This window comes from Lotus japonicus, chromosome 4 (assembly GCF_012489685.1).
Source record: "Lotus japonicus ecotype B-129 chromosome 4, LjGifu_v1.2".
NCBI lineage: Eukaryota > Viridiplantae > Streptophyta > Magnoliopsida > Fabales > Fabaceae > Lotus > Lotus japonicus.
In genome coordinates, this window is record NC_080044.1 from 81,185,413 (window position 1) to 81,210,935 (window position 25,523).

General features: G+C 37.5%; 1 protein-coding gene across 1 annotated transcript; it reads left to right on the forward strand.

The window, feature by feature from the left end:
• The first annotated feature begins 4,220 nt into the window (after nucleotides 1-4,220).
• On the forward strand, nucleotides 4,221-23,129 carry LOC130714372 (uncharacterized). The gene is made up of 27 exons (XM_057564274.1): nucleotides 4,221-4,377; nucleotides 4,451-4,711; nucleotides 4,988-5,047; nucleotides 5,147-5,239; nucleotides 5,371-5,599; nucleotides 6,372-6,478; nucleotides 7,072-7,134; nucleotides 7,296-7,396; nucleotides 8,107-8,201; nucleotides 8,336-8,356; nucleotides 9,037-9,132; nucleotides 9,227-9,347; nucleotides 9,501-9,641; nucleotides 9,774-9,964; nucleotides 10,295-10,566; nucleotides 11,339-11,440; nucleotides 11,677-11,853; nucleotides 11,955-12,143; nucleotides 19,038-19,279; nucleotides 19,363-19,509; nucleotides 19,956-20,172; nucleotides 20,371-20,499; nucleotides 20,599-20,736; nucleotides 21,975-22,034; nucleotides 22,116-22,295; nucleotides 22,490-22,549; nucleotides 22,686-23,129. The coding sequence occupies exons 1-27, from the start codon at nucleotides 4,372-4,374 to the stop codon at nucleotides 22,758-22,760; spliced, it is 3,573 nt and encodes a 1,190-aa protein (XP_057420257.1). The 5' UTR covers nucleotides 4,221-4,371; the 3' UTR covers nucleotides 22,761-23,129.
• Nucleotides 23,130-25,523: the final 2,394 nt, after the last annotated feature.

Genomic DNA, 25,523 nt, shown 5'->3' on the forward strand with positions numbered 1-25,523 from the left:
AAGAAGAAGAGGAAAACACAAAAAATAGATAAAATTTTATCTAAATGATAGAGAACCATCATACAAGGGGAAAAGGTATCAGGTACAATTATTTTGGTGTTGTTTAGCATGTCATATTCTAATTGGACAACAGTAAAAACTGCACACATGAAATTGTACTTAAGTTTTATAATTAAAAACTCTCTCAAAAAGATAGAGACACTAGTAGGGAGGAACCCCACAGAAAGGAGGTGGCGGCGGTTGAGTGACACTAGTAGGGAGGAACCCCACAGAAAGGAGGTGGCGGCGGTTGTTAGGTTTTTCTTCAAGAGTTAAATGGGTGTTTTTAAAACAAAACGTGTCATATTACATGTGGACAACAATAAAAATTACACACATGAAATTGTACCTAAGATTTGTAATAAAAATTCTCTCAAAAGGACAGAGACACTAATTGGGAGGAAACACGGGAAAGGGAGGTTTGAGGCGGTTAAGTGACTCTCTTTTTTCTTGTTTGTTGTGTTAAATTTTTTTTTTCAAGAGAATATAGCTTATAATTTTTTTTTTGTTGGTTAGGCTTTTAATTTTCAACGTTGAAAAGTTATAGACATAATATTGTATTGTTATTGTTAAGTATATTACGTACAAAATCTAAAAAATATTATTTAGATATTTGATCATTGAACTTTAAATACGTGTCTCGATTGGTCAACCTGAGTGGTTTTAAAAACATCATTTCCACCATATCTTTATAAGTTGAGAAAAACAATCCCAAAGAAGTAAATTATATTTTTGGGATCATTTTAGTTTTGAATATTAAATTGTTTAAAGAACCTACAAACTAATATTTTTTATCTAGGTAAATAGGAAATACACCTACAAACTAAATCTATGTTTCTTGATGTTATTTTATTTTATAAAAGAAAAGCTAAAGGACACACAAACTAGACTAGAGCATCAAGGCAAAGCAATGCAATGACATCGGACGGAGGGAGCCGCCAAACACGTCGAGGGGAATTTTCTCTCGAAGCTTGTTTAGCCAAAAAAATTGCTGCATTATTCTTCTCCCGCAATACATAAACAATCCAGACCTCCCAGTTCCAACCCAGCAACTCATTAGCCAGCTGAATGGTGTCTCGTGCCTTGCAAGTTGAACCATTCGTCGCAGGCTAAAGCACATCAACCACATTCCTACAATCCGAGGCAAGTCACCTCCCTAAAACCAAGGTTCCAAGCATGCTTCAATCCTATCTCTAGAGCCAAAATCTACGCTAGAAAAGCACTCCCATGGGCTTTTGTACCCTAATAGTATAGTTTTTTTTGGAAATTATAGTTCTGAGGTACTTTTTTATTTATTTACCAATCTAGTATAAATCGCCACTGTCAGTGGCGATTCTATTTATTTATTTTTTATTTTTTTTAAAGAATCGCCAATAGCATTGGCGTTTTCATTATTTTTTTTTCGTTTTTTATATAAATCGCCAACCATGTTAGCGTTTTCTTATTTTTTATTTTTGTTTTTTCTGACAATCGCCAACTATGTTGGCGTTTTTTACCTTTTTATTTTTTTTTTAAATCGCCCACACGTTTTTTTAATTTTTTTTAATTTGTAATTAAAATGGTATTTAATCAATTGATGCTCACACACAATTTTATGCCATTACTCACTTTTGCAGCACTTTGATAATAAATTATTTGGACCGATATTTAAAATTAGGCAAGTTCTCGCCTAAGCTGAGGATTTGGCATGCAATTGGGACCTGAGTAAGATGGCCAATACTCTTCATCCCCAACTAAACTTTTTTCAGACATGGCGACACTAGGAGGGGTAGTTCATATTTTATTTCAATTATTAATGATTGTAATGACTTAGTCTTATCTTTTGATTACTTTGAGTTTTCAATTGTTTGTCGTTCTATAAATTGTGTTGCGGATTATCTGGCTAAAAACTCTAACTCTTTCCCCAATTTTGTTAGGGTTAAAGAAGTTTATGTCAGGTACTTCTATTTTATTCAACATGATGTCGTGACTTTCATGCATGTTTATTCATTCTATTAAAGAAATCCTTAAAAAAAAAATACCATCACACTATTAGTTTTGTTTTGTTTTGTTAGAAAGAGGGGAAACTTTTTTCTATGAAAGAGAGATTAGATTAAGGGTCAAGTCCAAGCAAAATGGTAAACCCTAACAATAACATTACAACAAAGAACTAGAAAACACACTGTTTTTTTTTTATAAGCCCTAGAAAATCCATTATAAATCAGGCTCCTTGCTCACACATTAAACAACTTGAAAAAAAAACACTCATGGCTACTAACAGGAAATTATAAAGAGATCAAAATATATGGAAGTAAATACCCAAAATCCAATTTCATCCTTTTTTTTTTACCCTAGAGGTGAAACTCTAACAATGTGGGGCTCGTGCTATTTCACCTCATTGAGTAGTTTCCATTGTTAAGCCAATATTTTTAGCAATTTTAGAGTAGACATAGAAGTTACTGAACACCATTCTCTAAACTCATGTGGCACCAGTTAAAGCTTTCGTGATGGAGGCATTGGAGGAGACGGAGGTTATGGTAGGAAGAAGTGGATAAGAAAAGAAGAAGAGGAAAACACAAAAAATAGATAAAATTTTATCTAAATGATAGGAAGAAGTGGATAAGAAAAGAAGAAGAGGAAAACACAAAAAATAGATAAAATGACGGAGGTTAGACTTTTAATTTTCAACGTTGAAAAGTTATAGACGTAATATTGTATTGTTATTGTTAAGTATATTACATAAAAATCTAAAAAATATTATTTAGATATATTTGATCATTGAACCTTAAATATGTATCTCGATTAGTCAACCTGAGTGGTTTTAAAAACACCATTTCCATCGTATCTTTATAAGTTGAGAAAAAAAAATCGCAAGGAAGTAAATTATATTTTTGGGACCATTTTAGTTTTGAAATTTACAATATTAAATTGTTTAAAGAACCCACAAACTAATATTCTTTATTTAGGTAAATAGGAAATACACCTACAAACTAAATTTATATTTCTTGATGCTGTTTTTTTTTTTTACAAAAGAAAAGCTAAACGACAGACAAACTAGACTATGACATCAAGGCAAAGCGATGCAATGACATCGGACGAAGGGAGCCGCCAAATACGTCGAGGGGAATTTTCTCCCGAAGCTTGTTTAGCCAAAAAATTTGCTGCATTATTCTTCTCCCGCGAGACATAAACAATCTAAAAAATATTATTTAGATATTTGATCATTGAACTTTAAATACGTGTCTCGATTGGTCAACCTGAGTGGTTTTAAAAACATCATTTCCACCATATCTTTATAAGTTGAGAAAAACAATCCCAAAGAAGTAAATTATATTTTTGGGATCATTTTAGTTTTGAATATTAAATTGTTTAAAGAACCTACAAACTAATATTTTTTATCAAGGTAAATAGGAAATACACCTACAAACTAAATCTATGTTTCTTGATGTTATTTTATTTTATAAAAGAAAAGCTAAAAGACACACAAACTAGACTAGAGCATCAAGGCAAAGCAATGCAATGACATCGGACGGAGGGAGCCGCCAAACACGTCGAGGGGAATTTTCTCTCGAAGCTTGTTTAGCCAAAAAAAATTGCTGCATTATTCTTCTCCCGCAATACATAAACAATCCAGACCTCCCAGTTCCAACCCAGTAACTCATTAGCCAGCTGAAGGGTGTCTCGTGCCTTGCAAGTTGAACCATTCGTCGCAGGCTAAAGCACATCAACCACATTCCTACAATCCGAGGCAAGTCACCTCCCTAAAACCAAGGTTCTAAGCATGCTTCAAACCTGTCTCTAGAGCCAAAATCTACGCTAGAAAAGCACTCCCATGACCAAAGCTAATAGAAACCTTGAAGATCCAAGCATCGTGAGCATTGCGAATCACAGCGGCACAATCCATACGATGCGAGGTTAGATTCCAGCTACCATCAACAATTAGGACCCGCGTTCACTAGCGGTGGAAAATCCTAAACAACCCTAACTGAGTCATGCGGGGACATAGATGACGACAACCACTTTTTTTTGGACGATGCTTTATAAATGAAATTTAAGATTCATATTTAAAAAAAAATCATGAATACTTATTTGTACGAATACTAGATTTAAATTAAAATTTAAGGTGGTTATATATATTTTTTAAAAAGAGAAATCAATAATAAAATATAGTGATTATCATTTAAGAACCGAAAAAGAAATGCAAAAAATGTATAGTTTTTAAGACAAAAAGGGAATAAAACAATGGCGGAAATCGTCCATTTTCACGGTTGGCCACCCCGCGGTGACGAAGCAGCAGATACAACACAGATCAGAGCGAAAGGGGATTGAGCGATCGCAACTCACTCTCTACCAATGGCGGTAATTCCTCACATCACACTTCATACATTTTCCTCTGAAATTCCAATCGTTCCTAACTTTCCGATTTGTGCAGGACTCGTCGGGAACCACGCTGATGGATCTGATAACGGCGGACCCGACCCCAGCGCCGGCATCATCATCGGCGGTCGCCACTGCTCCATCTCCGGCAGCAACGCCTCCGACTTCTCTGCCCTCGGCGTTGGGTAAACCCGCTACTGAGAAGAAATCGAAGAGAGCCACATTGATGCAGATCCAGAATGACACCATTTCTGCTGCCAAAGCTGCTTTGAATCCAGTCAAGACCAATATCATGTCAACGAAGCAAAAGAAGAAGGTTCCGCACTTTCTTCTCTTCATTACTTAATTCTTAACTTCCTAGAATTTGCGTTTTGCTTGATATTTGATTCATCGTGCATCGTAGATCAGTTAGTTTTGAGTTCAACGATATCGATTTTGTGCACGTACTTGAAAGCAAGCTCTGTGTTCTCATGGACCATAGTTTAGTTTATAGTTGTTACTTGATAGCGAATCACTGTGTAGAAGAAGGTAATATTGATTGATAATGCGTAATTCAGTGCGTTTAATCTTCGTACTACGTTTTCGTTTGCAGCCAGTTTCCTATGCACAACTCGCGAGAAGTATCCATGAGCTAGCTGCCACTTCTGATCAGGTGAGTGTAGCTTTTTTCATTTCTAGGTTATGCTTTTGTGTTTGGATGGGAAAGTAGAGACTCTCTCATGTTTTGGTTTTGATGGTAACATGGTTTCAGAAAAAATCTGTTCGGCAATTAGTGCACCATGTGTTTCCAAAACTTGCTGTGTATAATTCCGTGGACCCTTCGCTCGCTCCATCTCTTCTTATGGTATGCTTCAATTCCTTTGAAATTTAACATTCTCTAATGTATGTGATTTACCGCGTCTTGCATTCTTTGTTTTTATACCTTATACTGAATTTTCTTTCTGGGAAAATCATGTATTTTTCTTTTCTCTGTAGCTAAATCAACAATGTGAAGATAGAAATGTCCTACGATATGTCTATTATTACCTGGCCAGAATTTTGTCTGACACCGGTCCCCAAGGGTTGAGCACAGGTGGTGGGATACCCACCCCTAATTGGGATGCTCTGGCTGACATCGATGCAGTTGGGGGTGTTACTCGAGCTGATGTTGTGCCACGAATAGTAGAGCAGCTTAGTGCTGCAGCTACAAATGCTGATGTAGACTGTGAGTGACTAATCCCCCATTTTTTTAATGATTTTTAAACATTTTATGGCCCAATGTTGCATATTGTATGTATACGTGTGCACATGCAAGTGTGCATCAGCACGTGAAAGAGCTATTTTGCTCTTTGGTTGCTAGTTTCATTGACGAATTCCTTGTTCACTGCAATAATTTTGTAAATGAATTTACCTGAAGATGTTAAGAATTCTCAATTGGCATGCCTGCGCACCCATATGATTTAAGCTGTGTATTAATACGGCATTTGTTCTTTTTCTTTCTTGTTTGGTGTCCTTACATAAAGTACATTTGTGAATGGAGCCAAAGTTTGGAGAGATGGGAAATTACTGTGTTATAGCCTTCTAGGTGATAGAGTTTTAGACAAATTATTTACGGAGTCTTAAAGCATAAAGTGATTTTGGTACATTAGAGGGAGGAAATTTCCATGAAATGGAATATTCCGTGGAAGGGAATGTCTGGATTTAAAGAAAGAAAAAAAAATTGGTTGATAATTGATATTATGCTCTGACTAATGAAAATGGAATTAGGAATTAAAAGGCATGATGGATGCACCCTAGATTGAGTCATTGGAATTAAGGCAGAGGACACATTGGAATCATTGGAATTAGGCAGGACTTTTTTTTTTGGTAAATATAAGTTGGACCTGTTTGAAAATCAAATTGGACACACTATTAAGTATTGCAGGAGTTTTAGTTGTTGAAGGATGTCTTCCATTTTGAGATGATGTCTTGATTCCTTTTTCACTTATGCTTTGAAGTTCATGCTCGAAGACTACAATCCTTGAAGGCACTTACATATTCTCCTTCAACCAACTCTGAAATTTTGTCCAGATTGTATGAAATTGTATTTGGGATACTAGAGAAGGTTCGTGCTTTCCCTATTATCTTTTTCTATGTATATTAGATATTGACTTCCGCACATTTATTTTATTTTTCCTGTAGCCACCTCTATTTGGAATAAAATGTTTGGAACTGCTGCTGTGTTTCATGGGTATGCCTCCAGAGTTTAGAGTTTTTCTTTTAATTAAGATCTGGATCTTTGGTCAGGGGGCAAATTTATGTGGCAGTTCACTGTATATGTTGTTATTTGGTGTCTTTGGCAGAGCTGAAATGCATGTAGCTTGAAAGGAAAATCTGTGTCCCTATACTCGATTTGGGGAAAAATTTGATTGGTTTATGATGTTTAGTCATGGCTTCTTCCTAAGAGTTCTATTGGCTGATATATGAAGGGATTGGAGGACTTCTTTATTTGGATAAATTTTGTATCTTGCCTTTTTACTGTAGTTTTTCTGTTTGAGAGATGTCTTATCCTCCCTTCTCTCACTTTCCATAAAATTAAAAAAGTTTTTTGTTTATCTAAAGAGTTGTAAGATTATTATAGTATATGGGCTTTCTTCAGATTTTCAGGTCGGTGATACTCTGTAATTTTCAGAAAGTAATTTTGTTTCCGATTTTCAGGTTGGTGATACTCCACAAAAGAAAAAGAAAGGCATACTGGGCGCTAAAGGTGGTGATAAAGAAGTAAGATCATGGCTTTGAAGTATTCTTTCTTTTATCCTTATATACATGTTTCCTTTTCTTGTTTAAAAATTTAACTCAAAGTTAATATTTTTCAATCTGTTATGGAACTCAAAGTTAATCTTTTATCCTATTTATGTTTCATTATATGATTGATCTTATAGTCTATAATTCGAAGCAATTTGCAATATGCTGCCTTGAGTGCTCTGAGAAGACTCCCTCTTGATCCTGGAAATCCAGCATTTCTGCATTATGGTGTACAAGGGTAAGTTATTACTCTTATATCTAATATTTACAATGATTGCATGAAGTTCTTTTGTTGCAACATGCAGTTGAGTTCTGTTTTGTATGTGACTTGCGTTATGCGCTAGGCAGCTCCTTTATGTAATGTGTTAAAGTATTGATCTTTCTTTTGTGGTTTGTGATGCATTTGGCCTGAGCAAAATTAGACTTGGGTGATTATGGTTTGTGAGTTCTTTTTATTTAAATATTCTTGTTTGATCCCAAATAATTGACATTCCTCAAAGGGGTTTGATTTCTGATTTATTGTGATTGAACAGCTTTGCTGCATTCTTGATTCCCTCTTTGATCATTCCCTTCTTTCCCCCCAGTAATAATTTTTTTTGGAATGAAAAACCATCTTTGACTCGTGTCTTTGTTGCCTGTGTGTCCCCAATCTATTTTTTAGTATTAGAAACTGATGATAGTTTGTTTTTGCATTGTTTTGTGCTCAGTAGTTAAAACAGGTATCAAGGACAAAAATGCATGGATTCAATTATATTCCTTCAGTTGTTTCATATTTTTGGGAAGAAATAATGATAGTTTTGTGGACATATGCTTTACTTACAATTTTTTGCTTCTTGCTTTTAATTTATTTTGGACCTGGCATTGATGTTGCATTGTTTATTAGCTTTTTATTATTCCATTCCGTGTTTCTGGTTTATAGTTCTCAGGACTAAACAGAGTTGACTTCAGGATATCATTTGCTGATCCGGTTGCTGTGAGACATGCACTGGAAATTGTTTCTGAGATAGCTGCTAGGGACCCCTATGCTGTTGCAATGGCCTTAGGTAACAGCACACAACTTCATAACAATTTTCTATTTGAATGTTCATTACACATCATTTTGCAATTTAATGTTCGTAACAAACTTCTCCATAGTCTATTCCCCTAAATCTAATGCTTCCTGGATATTCTTCTGCAGGAAAGCATGTGCAGCCTGGAGGTATGCTTTTTGGATCTTCATCATCTCTTGCTTCCTTCATTTCTTTTTTGTTTGTGTTAGAAATATAATATAAAAACTTTCATGTGGCCCTTACCCAACAACTTAACCTTTTGGGGTAATTGGTTGTTTGACATGGTATCAGAGCCTCTATGACTAAGTGGTCTAGAGTTCGATCCCCACCGCCTCCAATTCTTCTAAAAAAAAGAAGTTGAATTTAAGCACATGGTAGGTGAGCCTGTGCATTGTCCATGCTTCAAGCCTAAATGAGCTCTTGCGTGAGGGGGGCGTGTTAGAAATGTAATATAAAAACCTTTCATGTGGCCCTTACCCAACAACTTAAGCTTTTGGGATAATTGGTTGTTTGACAGTTTAAATATGACATTGAAGGTTTTGTCTTCTTTAATTTGTAAAAACCCAATATTTAAGGACTAAGAATTTCTGTCGGTAAAATATGTCTAAGCACATATTAATATTGGTCTTGTATTTTTCAAGTTCTGTGTATACTTCTAAACAAAGTCCACAATATGGAAAATGTTTGCGTACTTAATTTCTTTGTTTTTGTGCTCTAATTTATTTCTTTCATAGTAAGAAATAAGGATTTGTGTATTTTAATTACTATGTTTATGTTCTTCTGCCATAGTTAGAATATTTGGTCATGACTGTTTTGGTAAATGTTACAGGGGCCTTACAAGATGTTCTCCATTTGCATGATGTTCTTGCTAGAGTTTCTCTAGCGAGGCTGTGCTGTACAATATCGAGAGCTAAAGCTTTAGATGGTTGGTGTACTTAACAACTTGTGTTTTTTTTGGATGAAAATTGATCCTTGAGAAGTTTGTGATGATCAAATTTCTTTTTTATTTCTATGTACAGAGAGGCCAGATATTAGATCTCAGTTCAATTCAGTTCTCTATCAACTTCTGTTGGATCCCAGTGAACGAGTCTGCTTTGAGGCAGTTTTGTGTATACTTGGAAAATATGATAACACTGAGAGGTATAATTTATGTCGCATACAAATACTCTCTATACTCTCATATTTAACCATATTTTCCTCTTTTTTTGGCTAGATTTTAAACTCTCTAAAAGGTACGATGTTAGCTTACTATGATTGGGTAGGATGTAATCTTCTCATGTTTACACTTTTTAGGACTGAGGAGCGTGGTGCTGGGTGGTATCGTTTGACTAGGGAGATTCTCAAGTTGCCGGAGGCATCATCGAAGGAAAGTTCTAAAGATAAATCAAAGAAGATAAAACGACCACAGCCTCTTATAAAACTTGTAATGAGAAGGTTCAGAAACTCAATTGTGTATTTCTGTGTGCATGTCTACCTTGTCTTGTTGAATTCTCAAGTTGTTAAACTTGTGTGAAGTAGAAATTGTCTAATATTTATGCATATTGTATGCTATTTACTGCTCTTCAGGTTAGAGAGTTCTTTCCGAAGCTTTTCTAGACCCGTGCTTCATGCAGCAGCTAGAGTTGTTCAGGAAATGGGGAAAAGTCGGGCCGCCGCTTTTGCTATGGGCATACAGGATGTTGATGAAGGAGCACATGTCAATACATTTGCTGAGGATACAGATTTAAATGATTCAGATGAAAGCACACATCCTGAAAGTAATGTTTAATATTGCATGCTTGCATAGCATTGTAAACAGGGTTTTTGACTTTTTGGTCCTTTTTATTTCAGTAAATCAAACCTTTTTGGGCCCCCCACATGATTTCGTTGAAGCATTTAGTTCCTATTCTAGACTATATTCCTCCATTACTTCTGTAACCATTGTGATATATGTGGCTAATGTCACTTAATTTTGTTTGTTCCTGCATGCGTATGATCTGTACTGTTGCATAATGATCTGGTTGATGCACAAAAAAGATGAATGGATTGTTGTATCATGTATGCTGATTTATTATCTATTTACGTACTTAACTGATACTTTGGTGTAGGCATCCGAAGAACTTCTTCAGTATCTAATGGAACTGCTGGCAGAGATACCATTGCGGGTATGTTGGCTTCATTAATGGAAGTGGTACGGACAACAGTTGCCTGTGAATGTGTTTATGTACGAGCTATGGTGATCAAGGCATTAATCTGGATGCAAGGCCCAATTGACTCATTTGATGAATTAGAATCTATTATTGCGTCAGAACTTTCTGATCCAGCTTGGCCAGCAGCCCTATTGAATGATGTACTACTCACTCTGCATGCTCGGTTTAAGGTAAATGATTGTTTCTTATGAATGGTATATCACGGTTAATAACTCTGGTTTGTTTGACAAAGAATTATTTGAAGGTGTGGTGACATGGTGGACTAAATTTAATGATAGGATTAGGTTATATGCTCCCGAATTTTCAAGCAACAAATCTATGGTTGAATTTCAGCAATATTTTTGCTAAATGCTTGAGCTGTTAGGTGAAGGATTATAGATGGGCCTTTTAGATTTTATCCATGAACAATGCACATGCTGACCCTACTTTTTTTGTTGTAATTTAACTTTTTAAAAGAGTGGGACAACAAACATCAAACTTTTTGACCTAGTCATGGAGGCTTTAATACCTTGTCATAGACCAACTCTCCTAAAAAGTAAAAACTTATTCATACATGCGAAGGCTTTTGAGTAGTTTTATATCTCATGCTCCTCTTTTCTTTCAAAACGTTAATAATATATTTTGTTTGGTTAAGTTATCATTTGTTGAATAACTTGAATTACATTCAAACTTTTTCTTCTTGCGTGTTTTTTAGTAAGATGTTGAAGCATTGTTTGTCCTTGCATTGAATAAGGATTTAAACTGAAAGTGCTGTAACTGAGGGGGTATGAGCTTGAATATCAGTGAGATTTTTAAAAATATGTTTTGCCAGGTGATTGTGATGACGTAACACTGTCATATTTTTGTCCTTCCTTGTAAACTTCATACAACTTCATTCAAGATCATGTGCTTTTGTTTTCAAGCATAGATCTTCTTTAACATAATTTCAATTTTTCTTTGAAGGCTTCTCCAGATATGGCTGTTACTCTTCTTGAAATTGCTAGAATATTTGCTACTAAAGTTCCAGGAAAGGTTGATGCTGATGTGCTACAACTGCTTTGGAAGGTAAGTTTGTATACTTTTTAAATTGACAACTTTTTGAATTTCTGTTTGGTATGCATTTGTTTGTAATGGAGTGGCAAAAGGATAATATGTAGAGATAAATGCAAAATGCGTCTGCACACATCACATATGTAGATGCATGCATACACACAGATACCATGTTCGTTTCATCAATTTTAACTATCCTTGATGATTTTGACTTCAATGAATGATTGACTAGATGAATAATCTGTTTTCAGACTTGTCTTGTTGGAGCCGGTCCTGATGGGAAACATAAAGCTTTAGAAGCAGTGACAATTGTTCTTGATCTACCACCTCCACAACCAGGATCAATGCTTGGTCTTACTTCAGTGGACAGAGTTTCTGCATCTGACCCGAAGTCTGCTCTTGCGCTGCAAAGACTGGTCCAAGCTGCTGTAAGCTTTGCTATTTATGCAGAAGACCTTACTTGTTCTTCAGCTTCTGCGTCCCTATAACATGTTGACTGAAATGTCTCTTTACTGCAACTTATCTCTAGGTTTGGTTTCTTGGAGAGAATGCAAATTATGCTGCTTCAGAGTATGCTTGGGAATCTGCAACCCCTCCTGGTACAGCATTGATGATGTTAGATGCTGATAAAATGGTAGCTGCTGCTAGTTCTCGTAATCCTACTCTAGCTGGTGCCTTGACTAGGCTCCAGAGGTGTGCATTCAGTGGCAGCTGGGAGGTATATATTACTTATCTGAGTGATCTCCCTTTCTTTCCTATTCCTCGTTTGTTACATCTATCTCAAGGTGGAGACTTCGGTGTTACCATATGATAATACCTATAAAATTTTATAATAGTAAAAAAATGCCCCCGCTCTCCCTGTTCTCTTTCTCTGCTTCTCTCATTTTCTTTCCCCTTCTCCCTCCCCGGTGGTTAAGTAGCCATCCATGGAAGAAGATGGCACAATGCGCTGGGAGCAGATTAGGCAAACAACGGAGAACTGCACAGAGCTGATGGGGGTTGGATAGACTAGCAAGGCCATGTAGAGAGGTAGTCAGGCTCACTTGAGCTTTCAGCGTCGAGGTTGATCAGCTCAGTGTGGACTGTGGACAACCGTGGCTGGTGAGGGGGAAGTGGACAGTAAAGGTGGAGCTGGGTGGAGGTCTGGTCGTGGCTTGCAAAGAAGATCAACGGAGGAGAGAGAACTCGGTGGTGAACGACAGATAAAAGGGAACGACGAGATCTGCGGTGGCTCCACAATGAGTTCAAGACAAGGGAATGATGGAGCTTGTGGTGGGGAGGGGAAGCTTGGCAGCGCGGCACCATGCAATAGATGTCTCAATTGAGAGATATTGTGCCAGGGTTGGGCTTTGGGTGCCAATTGAGTTGTAGTAGAGAGAAGATTGAGTGTCAGACTGTTGGCTACTGTGGTCGTGCATGATGAAGCTTGGTGCAATGTGGTTGCAGTGATGGAGGGAGGACAGCTATAAGTTCTGTATGCATAGGTGGTGGCGAGGAGGCAAAGAGGACCTATAGTGCTGGTTGCAGATAGGATTTAAGAGCAGGAGTGACCAAGTCTGGTGGAGGGAGGGGTGGGGCATTTCTCGAGGGGTGGATGGGGAAGTGACAAGGCTATTAGGGTAAATGTGTATCTGAAACTGATGAAATTTAATGTGCTGAATTTTTTATTAATGTATCCCACAGTTTTTTTCTCATGAGAGTGAGACACGGTGTGCCATTTTTTTAGGGTTAGTGGCATGCTGTAGCCTTCACGTATCTCAAGATTTGAAGTGATTTGTTAAGTGGTATTACACTACATGTATAGGAACGATGATATGTTTTTGTTGGAAGTATAATATAAAATATTAGAGTACACTATGTAACGTGTAAGAGAAGCTACTGTTAGTTAGCTTGCTGACTGTGTATGCAGTCAGTTATAGGGTTAGTTAGTGTTAGCTGTCATAGTTAGTTATGCTGAGCTGTCATAACAGCTGTCATAACAGAATCAGTTAGATAGTTAGTTATGCTGAGCTGTCATAACAGCTGTCATAACAGAATCAGTTAGGATTGTTAGCTTGATCAACAAGCTAAGTGCTCTTCTATAAATACTGATGTAATCTCTTGAATCTGTAGCTTTTACAAATCAATGTTAATCAGTTTTCTCATTTACAGTTTTCAACATGGTATCAAGAGCAGGGTACGATCCTTGAGGTCTCTCTTCTCAAATTTTTCTTCTTCATTTTCTTCACCATGGCTGAAGAAGCTCCTGAGATTCCGATTCCCGTTCCAGTTGCAGTGGCTCAACCACAGTTGAGTTCCTCAACTCTTGTTCACAAGCTTTCACTGAAGCTTGATGATACGAATTTCCTTTCATGGAAGCAGCATGTGGAAGGGATCGTTCGTACGCATCGATTGCAGAGTTATCTTGCTCGTCCTGAGATTCCACCACGATTTCTCAGTGAAGAAGATCGTGTGAATGCAGTGGAGAATCCTGCATATCAAATCTGGGAGCAGCAAGACTCTGCTCTGTTCACGTGGTTACTCTCGTCTCTTTCGCCATCGGTGCTTCCTACGGTGGTGAACTGTTCTCAGTCGTGGCAAGTGTGGGAGGCAGTGCTCGATTTCTTCCAAGCACACTCTCTCGCACAGTCAACGCAATTGCGATCTGAAATTCGATCCATCTCCAAGGGATCGAAGTCGTGTTCCGAGTATCTCAAACGTATCAAGTCGATCGTTAATGCGTTGATCACTATTGGAGATCCAATCTCCTATCGTGAACAATTGGAAGCAATTTTTGATGGTTTGCCAGAGGATTACAGTCATCTCCAAACGATTGTCTATAATCGTGAAACACCGAGTTCAATCTCGCAGATCGAAGCAATGATTATCGCGCATGAAGCGCGGCTAGATCGCGCTCGATCTCGTCAGGTTACTGCGAATCCTCCATCGGCGCTGCTGACGCAGGCTTCGCCGCCGCCAGCGACGCAACCTCCATCGTCGGCGCCGTCGCCGGTGCCTTCTGAGGCAAATTATGCTTCCAGTTCCGTCGATTCTTCCTATGAGGAGCGCTCCTTTGATGAGCGCGGTGATGAGCGCAGTGGTTTCTCTGATTCGCGTGGTCGTGGTGGTTATAATGGACGTGGCGGAGGCAACAACTCTCGCGGTGGCTACAATGGACGTGGCGGAGGCAGAGGCAACAATCGCAGTGTGCAATGTCAGATCTGCAAGAAGTATGGTCATGATGCCAGTATCTGCTATCATCGTGCATCTTCCACTCCTTCTATTGGCATGTCTGGCATGAACTCAGGCTATGGAATGCAATTTCCTAATTTCCCTATGGTTCCTATGCCTCAGTTTGGTTTCTCTCCTTACTGTGGTTCTCCTCAATTTGGAAATCCAACTCAGTTTGGACAACAACAATACTCTGGACCTGGTTCCTCTTTTCCAGGATTTCCTTTTGGTCCTCAGCAGTTTGGTTTTCATCCTTTTGCTGGTACACCTTGGAATAATTCATCCTCTTCTCAGTTCACAAGTGTAGGGCACAGACCTGGAAATTACAATGCAAGACCACCTCAAGCTATGATCACAGGTTCATCACAAGCAGGAGGCTCTTCTGCCTCAGCAAATCTGAGCACTTGGTTCCCTGATTCTGGTGCAACTCACCATGTGACTAATGATGCATCAGTTGTCTCAGATAGTGTTTCTCTTGCTGGTAATGATCACATCTTCATGGGGAATGGACAAGGTTTGCCAATCCTCTCTATAGGATCTGCTTCCTTTCCCTCTCCCTATCATACTAACACCACACTCACTCTCAAAAATCTGCTTTTAGTTCCTGATATAACCAAAAATCTGGTTAGTGTGAGTAAATTTGCAAGAGATAATAATGTTTACTTTGAGTTTCACTCCTCTTTTTGTGTTGTGAAATGTCAGGTCACATCTAGGGTTCTTCTTAAAGGTCATGTTGGTCCAGATGGCTTGTATGTCTTTGAAGGCATGCACACTCCTTCTCTTTCCAAGAGATCTTCTGTTCAAGTTCCAAGTTCCTTGCCTCCAGTTGCTGTTTCAGATTCAGTTTCTGCCTTGTCAGCTGTTTTCCCTAGTTCTACTATTCCTAGTTCTAGTAATAAATCATCTACTATTGTATGCCCAACCTCTTATGGTTTATGGCATTCTAGACTAGGACATCCTCATCATGAGGCTTTGCATTCAGCTCTCAATAGTTGTAATATTCCAGTACCTAATAGAGCAAAATTTACAGTTTGTTCAGCTTGTTGTCTCTCTAAATCACATAGACTACCTTCTCATTCTTCTAGTACTGTTTATCATTCTCCTTTGGAACTTGTGTTTGCTGATTTATGGGGACCAGCTTCCATTGAGTCCTCTTGTGGATTTTCATACTTTCTTACTTGTGTTGATGCCTATTCTCGCTTTACTTGGATTTTTCCCATTAAGAAGAAGTCTGATACATGTTCTGTTTTCCTTCAGTTTCAAGCCATGGTTGAGTTAAAATTCAGTTTAAAACTTAAATCAGTTCAAACTGATAATGGAACAGAATTTAAGCCTTTAACACCCTATTTCACTAAGTTAGGGATTGTTCATAGGCTTACTTGTCCCTACACACATCATCAAAATGGTAGTGTAGAGCGCAAGCATCGCCATATAATTGAAACAGGTCTTTCCTTGCTAGCACATGCTCATTTGCCATATCAGTTTTGGGATCATGCTTTCCTTGCAGCTGTGTTTCTCATCAACAGATTGCCTACCTCAGTTTTGGGCAATGTTAGTCCTTACTTTAAGCTCTTCAAGGTGCAACCTGATTATAAGCTTCTCAAGGTCTTTGGCTGTGCTTGTTATCCACATCTCAGACCTTATACTCACTCCAAGTTGTCTTTGAGATCCAAGCTTTGTGTGTTTATTGGATACTCTTCTACACATCAGGGTTACAAGTGCATGGACAATGAAGGCAAGATATACATCTCCAAGGATGTCATTTTTGATGAGTTTACATACCCCTATCATGCACTGTTTAATCCTAATGAGAGTGCAACTTCTGGACAAGGATTGTCTTCTGTTATTCCTCTCATACCTGCTGCTGCACACATTCAGCAACCTAATACTGCTGCTGCTATTTCTGCACCTTCTCCTGAGCACAATGCAGACAGTGTTTCTTCTGTCCAGCAGCAGCCCATGCATTCTCCCTTGCCCTCAGCTTCTTCTGGTTCAGCAGCCCAAGGACATCAGTCATCTACATCTTCTTCTGCTGGTTCTGTTCCTCAACCAGTTGGGAATGTTCACCCTATGCAGACAAGGGCCAAGTCTGGCATTGTCATGCCTAGATTGTTCCCCACCTTGCTTCTTACTCAGGCAGAACCAACAACTACCAAACAGGCTCTTAAGGATCCCAAATGGCAAACTGCAATGCAGGCAGAATATGATGCTTTGATGGCTAATGGTACCTGGACTTTAGTCCCTCTTCCTAAGGATAGGAAGCCTATTGGATGCAAATGGGTATTTAGAATTAAAGAGAATGCAGATGGAACCATTAATAGGTATAAAGCTAGGCTTGTTGCCAAAGGATATCATCAAGTTAAAGGCTTTGACTATTCAGAAACGTTTTCACCAGTGGTCAAACCTATTACAATCAGACTTATTCTCACTTTGGCCATCACCAAGCAGTGGCATATTCACCAATTAGATGTGAATAATGCCTTTCTTAATGGAGCTCTCCAAGAGGAGGTTTATATGACTCAACCTACTGGTTTTCAGAATTCAGATACTACACTTGTGTGCAAGCTACACAAAGCTCTCTATGGCCTCAAACAGGCCCCTAGAGCATGGTTTGAAAGGTTAAAGTCAGCCTTAGTTAAGTATGGGTTCACACCTAGCAAGTGTGATCCATCCTTGTTTACTTTTTACATAAAAGGTTCAGTCATATACATTCTTGTTTATGTGGATGATATCATCATTACTGGCAATTCTCTGCCTTTGGTACAGCAAGTAGTGCAGAATCTTGACTCTGAATTTTCTCTGAAGCAACTGGGTCAGCTTGATTATTTTCTTGGAGTTCAGGTTCATCACTTGAAAGATAGGTCCTTGCTTTTAACTCAAACCAAGTACATACATGATTTACTTGAAAGAGCTGAAATGGGGGAAGCAAAGGGTATTTCTACTCCTATGATTGGTGGTGCCAAGTTGAGCAAGTATGGGTCTGATTATTTTGCAGATCCAACCTTGTACAGGTCCATTGTTGGTGCCCTGCAGTATGCTACTCTCACAAGGCCAGAAATCAGTTTTGCTGTGAATAAAGTTTGCCAGTTTCTTAGCCAGCCCTTAGAAGATCATTGGAAGGCTGTCAAACGTATTTTAAGGTATCTTAAGGGTACTATTCATCATGGTCTTCACCTCAATCCTTGTTCCTTGTCCTCTACAGTTCCTCTTGTTGCATTTTGTGATGCTGATTGGGGTTCTGACCCTGATGACAGAAGGTCCACCTCAGGATCTTGTGTGTTTTTTGGTCCTAACTTGGTGTCTTGGAGTTCCAAAAAGCAAACCTTAGTTGCTAGGTCCAGTACTGAGGCTGAATACAGGAGCCTTGCCAATACTTCTGCTGAGTTACTTTGGATACAATCTTTGTTGCAAGAGCTCAAGGTCCCCTTTTCTTCTCCTAGAGTTTTCTGTGACAACATGGGGGCTGTGGCTTTAACACACAACCCTGTTCTGCACACCAGAACAAAGCATATGGAGCTTGATATCTTTTTTGTCAGGGAAAAGGTGCTGAATGGCTCTCTCTTTGTTCACCATATTCCTTCTGAAGACCAGCTTGCAGATATTTTTACCAAGGCTCTTTCTCCAACCCGGTTTGAGCTTCTTCGTTCCAAACTCCATGTGGCTGAGAAAATCCTTTCCTCACCACCTTGAGTTTGAGGGGGTCTATTAGAGTACACTATGTAACGTGTAAGAGAAGCTACTGTTAGTTAGCTTGCTGACTGTGTATGCAGTCAGTTATAGGGTTAGTTAGTGTTAGCTGTCATAGTTAGTTATGCTGAGCTGTCATAACAGCTGTCATAACAGAATCAGTTAGATAGTTAGTTATGCTGAGCTGTCATAACAGCTGTCATAACAGAATCAGTTAGGATTGTTAGCTTGATCAACAAGCTAAGTGCTCTTCTATAAATACTGATGTAATCTCTTGAATCTGTAGCTTTTACAAATCAATGTTAATCAGTTTTCTCATTTACAGTTTTCAACATAAAATAGTTCATGTTTCTTCAAACAACTTAAGCTTTGGGATATTTGATTCATGACATGGTATCAGACCCTCTATGACTAAGTGCCCCCATTATTCTAATAAAATGTTGAATTTCAACACAAGGTTGGAGGGCCTGTGCACTGTCAACATTTCAAGCCTAAACTCTTGCATGAAGGGGTGTGTTAGAAATATAATATAAAATCATTCATGTTGTGATAGTTGGTTCATGACAGTTTTATTATTATAGTGTAATTTTAGTTGGCTTACCCTAAGTTTTAAACTGATTCAACCACTGGGTATATATGTTTGTGTTCATTTTTACTATATGATTATTGGTTCTCTCTGTTTAACTTAAATATTCTCTGTTAAATGGACATACAGATTCGAATTATTGCTGCTCAGGCTCTTACAACTATGGCAATTAGATCTGGTGAACCTTTCAGGTTACAGATTTATGAGTTTTTGCATACTTTGGCTCAAGGTGGTCTGCAGTCACAGTTCTCAGATATGCATCTTAGTAACGGAGAAGATCAAGGAGCTAGTGGTACAGGCCTTGGAGTTTTATTAAGTCCTATGATAAAGGTTTTGGATGAGATGTATAGAGCACAAGATGAATTGATAAAGTGAGAGCCATGTCCTAATTTCCTGCTTGCTTCAAATTTATGATCTTGATTACTAATGCTAATGAACTTCTGCTTTTGACTAGGGAAATACGCAATCATGACAATGCTAAGAAAGAATGGACTGATGATGAGCTGAAGAAACTATATGAAACCCATGAAAGGCTGCTAGACCTTGTTTCATTGTTTTGTTATGTTCCAAGAACAAAGTATCTACCTTTGGGCCCAACAAGGTACCAATTTGTTGGAATGCATTATGTAATTGGGCTTATCGTGCAAACTACTCATGCTTTGCTTAAAACACCTATAGGCTCTTCACTTTTACATATAGCAGAGTGGATCAGAAGTGAGGATAACTTTTAAAAATAGGCCAAGGAACTCTGTTTTGGTCATCTGAACTGAGGTTTAGGAGTTGACATTAAAACCATAACTGGAAAATTCACTCTGTTGAGAACAACAAATAAATACACTCAAAAATAGCATAAATTGTCCCTAACCTTAAAAAAACTCCCCAACTTAGTTTAAGAGTGGACATCAAACCAGAAATCTCCCCTTTCAGTTGTAGTGATGACGTTTCTCTTCATAATTTAATCATGATGTTTTGATTAAACCATGAAAAAATTATTTGTTGTGGTTGTGTTATTTTTTAACTGTGGTTTTCTTCTAAATATTTTGACAGTGCCAAACTCATTGACATCTATCGAACTCACCACAATATTAGTGCATCAACTGGTTTGAGTGATCCAGCTGTTGCCACCGGCATATCTGAACTTGTCTATGAATCCCAACCTCCCGCTGCTGAACCTGATACACTTGATGATGACCTAGTAAATGCCTGGGCGGCAAACCTTGGAGATGATGGTTTGTGGGGAAACAATGCACCAGCAATGAATAGGGTATGAGTTGGTTAATTTGTTGCTTTTCTTAGATTTTTAAACTGGCTTTAGGGGAATAGCAAAGTATATTTCTTTCTACATCTGTACAAATACACACACACACACACACACACAAAACACGTGCAAACTTAACTGCAAATATCCTGTTATTTGAAACTTAGTTGGCTTTAAAGAAATGCTTCTCTTTGGGGGTTATAGGTCAATGAATTTCTGGCGGGCGCTGGAACAGATGCCCCAGAAGTTGATGAAGAGAATATTATCTCTAGGCCTTCAGTTAGCTATGATGATATGTGGGCAAAAACACTTCTAGAATCTTCAGAACTAGAGGTAAGTATTGCACCGGATCTTTTTTAACTTAAACATAAAAGGCTTTGGGTCTTGAACTTTTTGAGATTTATTACTTAAATCCATTCCTTGCAATAACAGGAAGATGATGCAAAGTCATTGGGATCATCATCTCCCGATTCAACAGGTTCAGTTGAAACTTCGATATCATCCCATTTTGGTGGAATGAGCTACCCTTCACTGTTTAGTTCACGGCCAACCACATATGGAGCAACTACGGTACTAAATATTATGATTTAGTCAATGCGTATTACAACATATACCATGCTATTCTAATTGTTGTATATTTTCCCCTCTTTTCCCTATTTTTTTGGCTTTGAGAGGACTTATGCAATGCATAGTCTGATTTAACATGGGGATTGAATGGTCAAGTCTTAGTATTTTTGTTAGAAAATATAACAACGCCTCTGGATTATACATACAAACTTACCAACATATTCAGAAATCAGGGTAGATATACAAAGGGAAGTGCATTTTTATATGAGAGAACCGTTTAAACCATTTAGAAATGAATTTCCACAGTTGGGATTGTGGATCAATGTTCTTGTGTAGGCAATTGGCCTTTGGACCTCATTTATTGGTCTTTAGGGACTGGTGTCATCGTCATCTGTCTGTATAGGACTCCCTTTAAGTTATGGGTTTTGATTTTGGTGCCACCCTTAATTTTTAAAAACCCCAAAATACCCCTATTAAAAAAAACCCCACCACCCCCCATTACTCTCTCTCCTCTCACCACACTTATCAAGTGTGGATTGGTAACTGGTAAGTATGGCATACCGTCCTTATAAGTGCGGTAAACAAACCAAGTACCGTACACATAAAGTGCAGAAAAGTACCCATGAACCGCACATATAAGTACGGTTAAATAAACGTGTGAATTCCTTCCATTCCGCACTTATAAAATATGGTATTACTTTTTCAGGGTATTTTGGGTATCAGGGTGGCGTGAAATGCATGTGGGTGGCAACAAAATCAAAACCCTTAAGTTATTCAGGTGGCTCAAGTAATGTGATTTGCACTATAATTGTTGAGTTATAAGGTTTAGGTATAGAAGGAGAAAAAGAAATAATAGATATAACAGAATATGATATTGGTGATATATTATCTTGTGATCTGATAAGAAACACTAACTCAATAATCCTCTTTATAATAATAAAGGATAGTTTAAAATCCTTAAGAATAAGATTAGTTCCGTAAATATTTGGTAGTACCATTTTTCCTAAAAATCATAAATTATCCTATTCTATTATGCACCATTCTCTCATGCATAGATGTTTTATAAATATTCTAATAATAATATTACATGAATGAACTCTTAATTTAATTGTCATACTTGAAGATTGTAATATCACAGACTCATTCGCTTTTTATTTAGAGTTTAGACATAGACACTCTCATTGGCAAATTTATGTTTTGCATTTAAGATTACTTATGGGAATCTGAATCATCAATGGCAGGACAAGGCACAAACAAGCCGAGGTAGTGGTTCCTCTCTATATGAGGGTCCTGGTTCTCCGGTATGATCCCTTTGCTTTTTTTTAGTTATATTTCATTCTTCTAAACTTAGTTTTGATATTAAATTTTCAAAATTTTTTCAGATAAGAGAGGAGCCGCCATCATACTCATCCTCTGTCACGCAAAGATATGAATCATTCGAGAACCCCCTGGCAGGGAGCGGATCTCAAAGTTTTGGGTCTCAAGATGAGGAACGAATTTCATCTGGAAATCCACAATTTGGATCTGCACTTTATGACTTCACAGCTGGAGGAGACGATGAAGTAATTTGATTTAAATTTTTTAACTTCATTGGTTTTACTTCTTTAAGTGCTCTCATGTTGATGTGTATTTAATATTTCTTTGAACTAGGCTTTTAGCCTGGTGTGTCCTCTCTCTTGATGTCTTCTTGTAGAGTTATGATTGGTATTTTAGGTGCAAACCCAGAGATAACTAATTTCATTGTTTTTCCTCACAGTTGAGTTTAACCGCTGGAGAAGAGGTTGAGATTGAGTACGAAGTAGATGGCTGGTTTTATGTAAGTCTTTAACGAGTCATCTCTTTGTATCTTGTCTGTAGTTTAGATTTAGATAACTAGAATTTCCCTAGATTCCTCAGGTTTATAACCTTGCATGGTGGAAAATCAGTCGCTGATTGCCTACTTCTTGCTGCAGGTTAAGAAGAAACGCCCTGGCAGGGATGGCAAGATGGCTGGGCTTGTCCCTGTTTTATATGTCAATCAGGCCTGAATTTTGTACGTAAAAATCTCTTGTAACTTCCGAGTCATAATGCAAATGGTTTTTGTTTTTCTTGTCTCCGGCATTGTTTCCATTCCAAGGTTCAGTCTGCTCGTGTCATATGCCATCCCTATGCTTCGCTCTGAATTTTTTTTTAATCAATTTTTCATGTATTTATCTTGTTCCCCTATTTGTCAGGTTGTATGCTATCTAAGTGTCATAGTCCTTGCTATTTGAGAGTGTTTTAGCCATTCATCCTAGGGATTTCATTTTTGTAAAGAGTGCTACTGAAAGTACCATTGAATTTACTGGAATTAGTATATTTGCTCTTATATAGGGAGTTTAACACATCAGGTGTAATGTAAGTTTCAAGTTTTCCAAGCTGTTGCTATCTTGAGATATACTTAGTGCTTGTTTGGATGTGCATGTTTCAAGTTTTCAAGTTGAGTATACATGTTGAGAAGCTCATAATCTTTTGATTTCTGGGTCTTCCTAGCATCCCCTCTGGCCACATTTATAATTTTTTCTGGCGAAGATTCTTGTTAAATACCAACTTTTATTGGTCTGAAATGATGAGATTACAAAAAAAAAATCATCGTAAAAGTTCATGCTCATCATGTATATAAGATACTAGTGTGATGTCCTGGGGCATAACAACATATGTAACTGTAGAAAGAGCAAGCGTCATGCGTAATTATTGGAAAAAATGACTCTAGTATCTACTTTATATGTGTTCATTGAGTTAGTAATGTTATAAACTACAGTAAAAGATGATTGGGTTTAACCCGGAAAATATACTGTATTATCACAAATGTGCTTCCACTTGAGGACAAATAAAGCGAATAATGATTCATAGACATAGGAATAGTAGAAACACCCTAAACACCCCTTTTTCCTGCGGATTTGGTCAAATAATACACTGAACTAACCATCTAAATACACATGACTAACCATAAAGCACATAACCGTGTAAACTCAGTTGAAATTCCTAAATTCAATTTTACACGGTTCTGTGCTTTATGGTTAGTCATGTGTATTTAGGTGGTTAGTTCAGTGTATTATTTGGCCAAATCCCTAATTTAGGAATTTCAACTTTACACGGTTCTGTGCTTTATGGTAGTCATGTGTATTTAGGTGGTTAGTTCAGTGTATTATTTGGCCAAATCCTTAATTTAGGAATTTCAACTTTACACGGTTAAAGACCGAAAAGAACGAAAAGACTCAAAGCTACTGTGAAAGTTTCTGAGGTTTGATTGAACAGAACAAAAAGAAAACAAAGATTCAATTCAGTAATTGAAATATTATAAAATCAGATATAAAGATAAATTCTACCTTTCATACTTCTGAGGCGTTCTTTGATATTTCAGGCGATCGATATCTCGAATCAACATGCCTATTCTGGAGAACGATGAAAGAATTTAGGGAACAATAAGACTAAAATCCAGACAACAACTAAATAATTTTGAGAAATGAGAACAAACACGAGCACAACCTGAGCATCAAAGGGCCTCATTCTCCAGGATTAGTGGGTAGCTCAAGAGTAATAATTCATTCCCATCATATCTTCTTCTCCAAAGAATGATAACAGCGACATTGAAGAGGTCCTGCAGGAAAAAAAACCATAATTGTGGCAACCGAATGAGATGCATTTGAGGAAGATAGAAGAAGGAAAATCGGGTGCTTCATGGATGCCAGCATTCTTATCGGGGTTTTTCCGTTGAATCGAGCAAAAGAAAAGAATGAGTTCAGAGGGGAAATGGAGACGACACGGTAATGAAGTTTAGAGGATAAATTAAAATTACGGTTAAAGAATAAATTAGATATTAGTGAAATAATTGTTGCAACAATTTGGCAGGTAATGGAGGAGATGATAAATAGGTCTTATCAATTGTTTTGAAATGCTCACCAAAAGATCAATTGTTTTAAAATTGTTGTTATTATTATGCTTAACGCACATTGTCAAAAAAACACACGTTAAAATTCGATATTAAATTCCCAAAAATCAAGTAAGTAAATCAGGGGAATACTTAATGGTGATTTATATGGTTTTATTCATTCTTTTCTCTGTCGTAAAAAAAATACAGTTTTATTCAAATTTGAAATTCGAAGAAAATGCTTTAGTTATAATGCAAGATAAGCCAACTCATGTTAATAATTTATGGGAAAATGTTATTTCCTCTGAACGTGATCCTCCGAATTATCCTCTGACTCTCCTCATTGACCATTGTTGTGGCTTTAAAGCATTCATTAATGCTAACACATTTTTGCTTTTTATCACTTTCCAAACTAACCCTTTGTATCTAAAATTTACTTTTTTTGCTTTTTCACTATACAGGCACCGAGGCACGTACTTATGAATCTTTCAATATTTTAATTATTTATCATCTTCAAATTCAAGCTTTCCTTTGAGTTGTGGCCCGTGGTGTGAGACATCAAATTCAAGCTTTCCTTTCAAATTTTAATTATTTTTCACTATCTCGCTTGCTAGTGTCTAGCAATTTTGTTGCTAGTGTCTTCTCTCTTTACTAGCCCATGTACTCTTTTGTTTTTCCTGTACTGATCTGGCGCTTGCTGTGTACATGGGTTTGTAGCATCCCTTAATGCTACCTTTTTCATTCATTAATTTGGCTGTTCAAAAAAAAAAATCACTCAAGGGAGCAAACAAACCCACCCCCACCCTCAACATTTTTCACACTGCCTCCTCTTCTCCTTCTTCATTTTTTTCTCGGTTTTAACTGGATCTCGTGATAACAGTTCATAGGTTGTTGTTGCTGT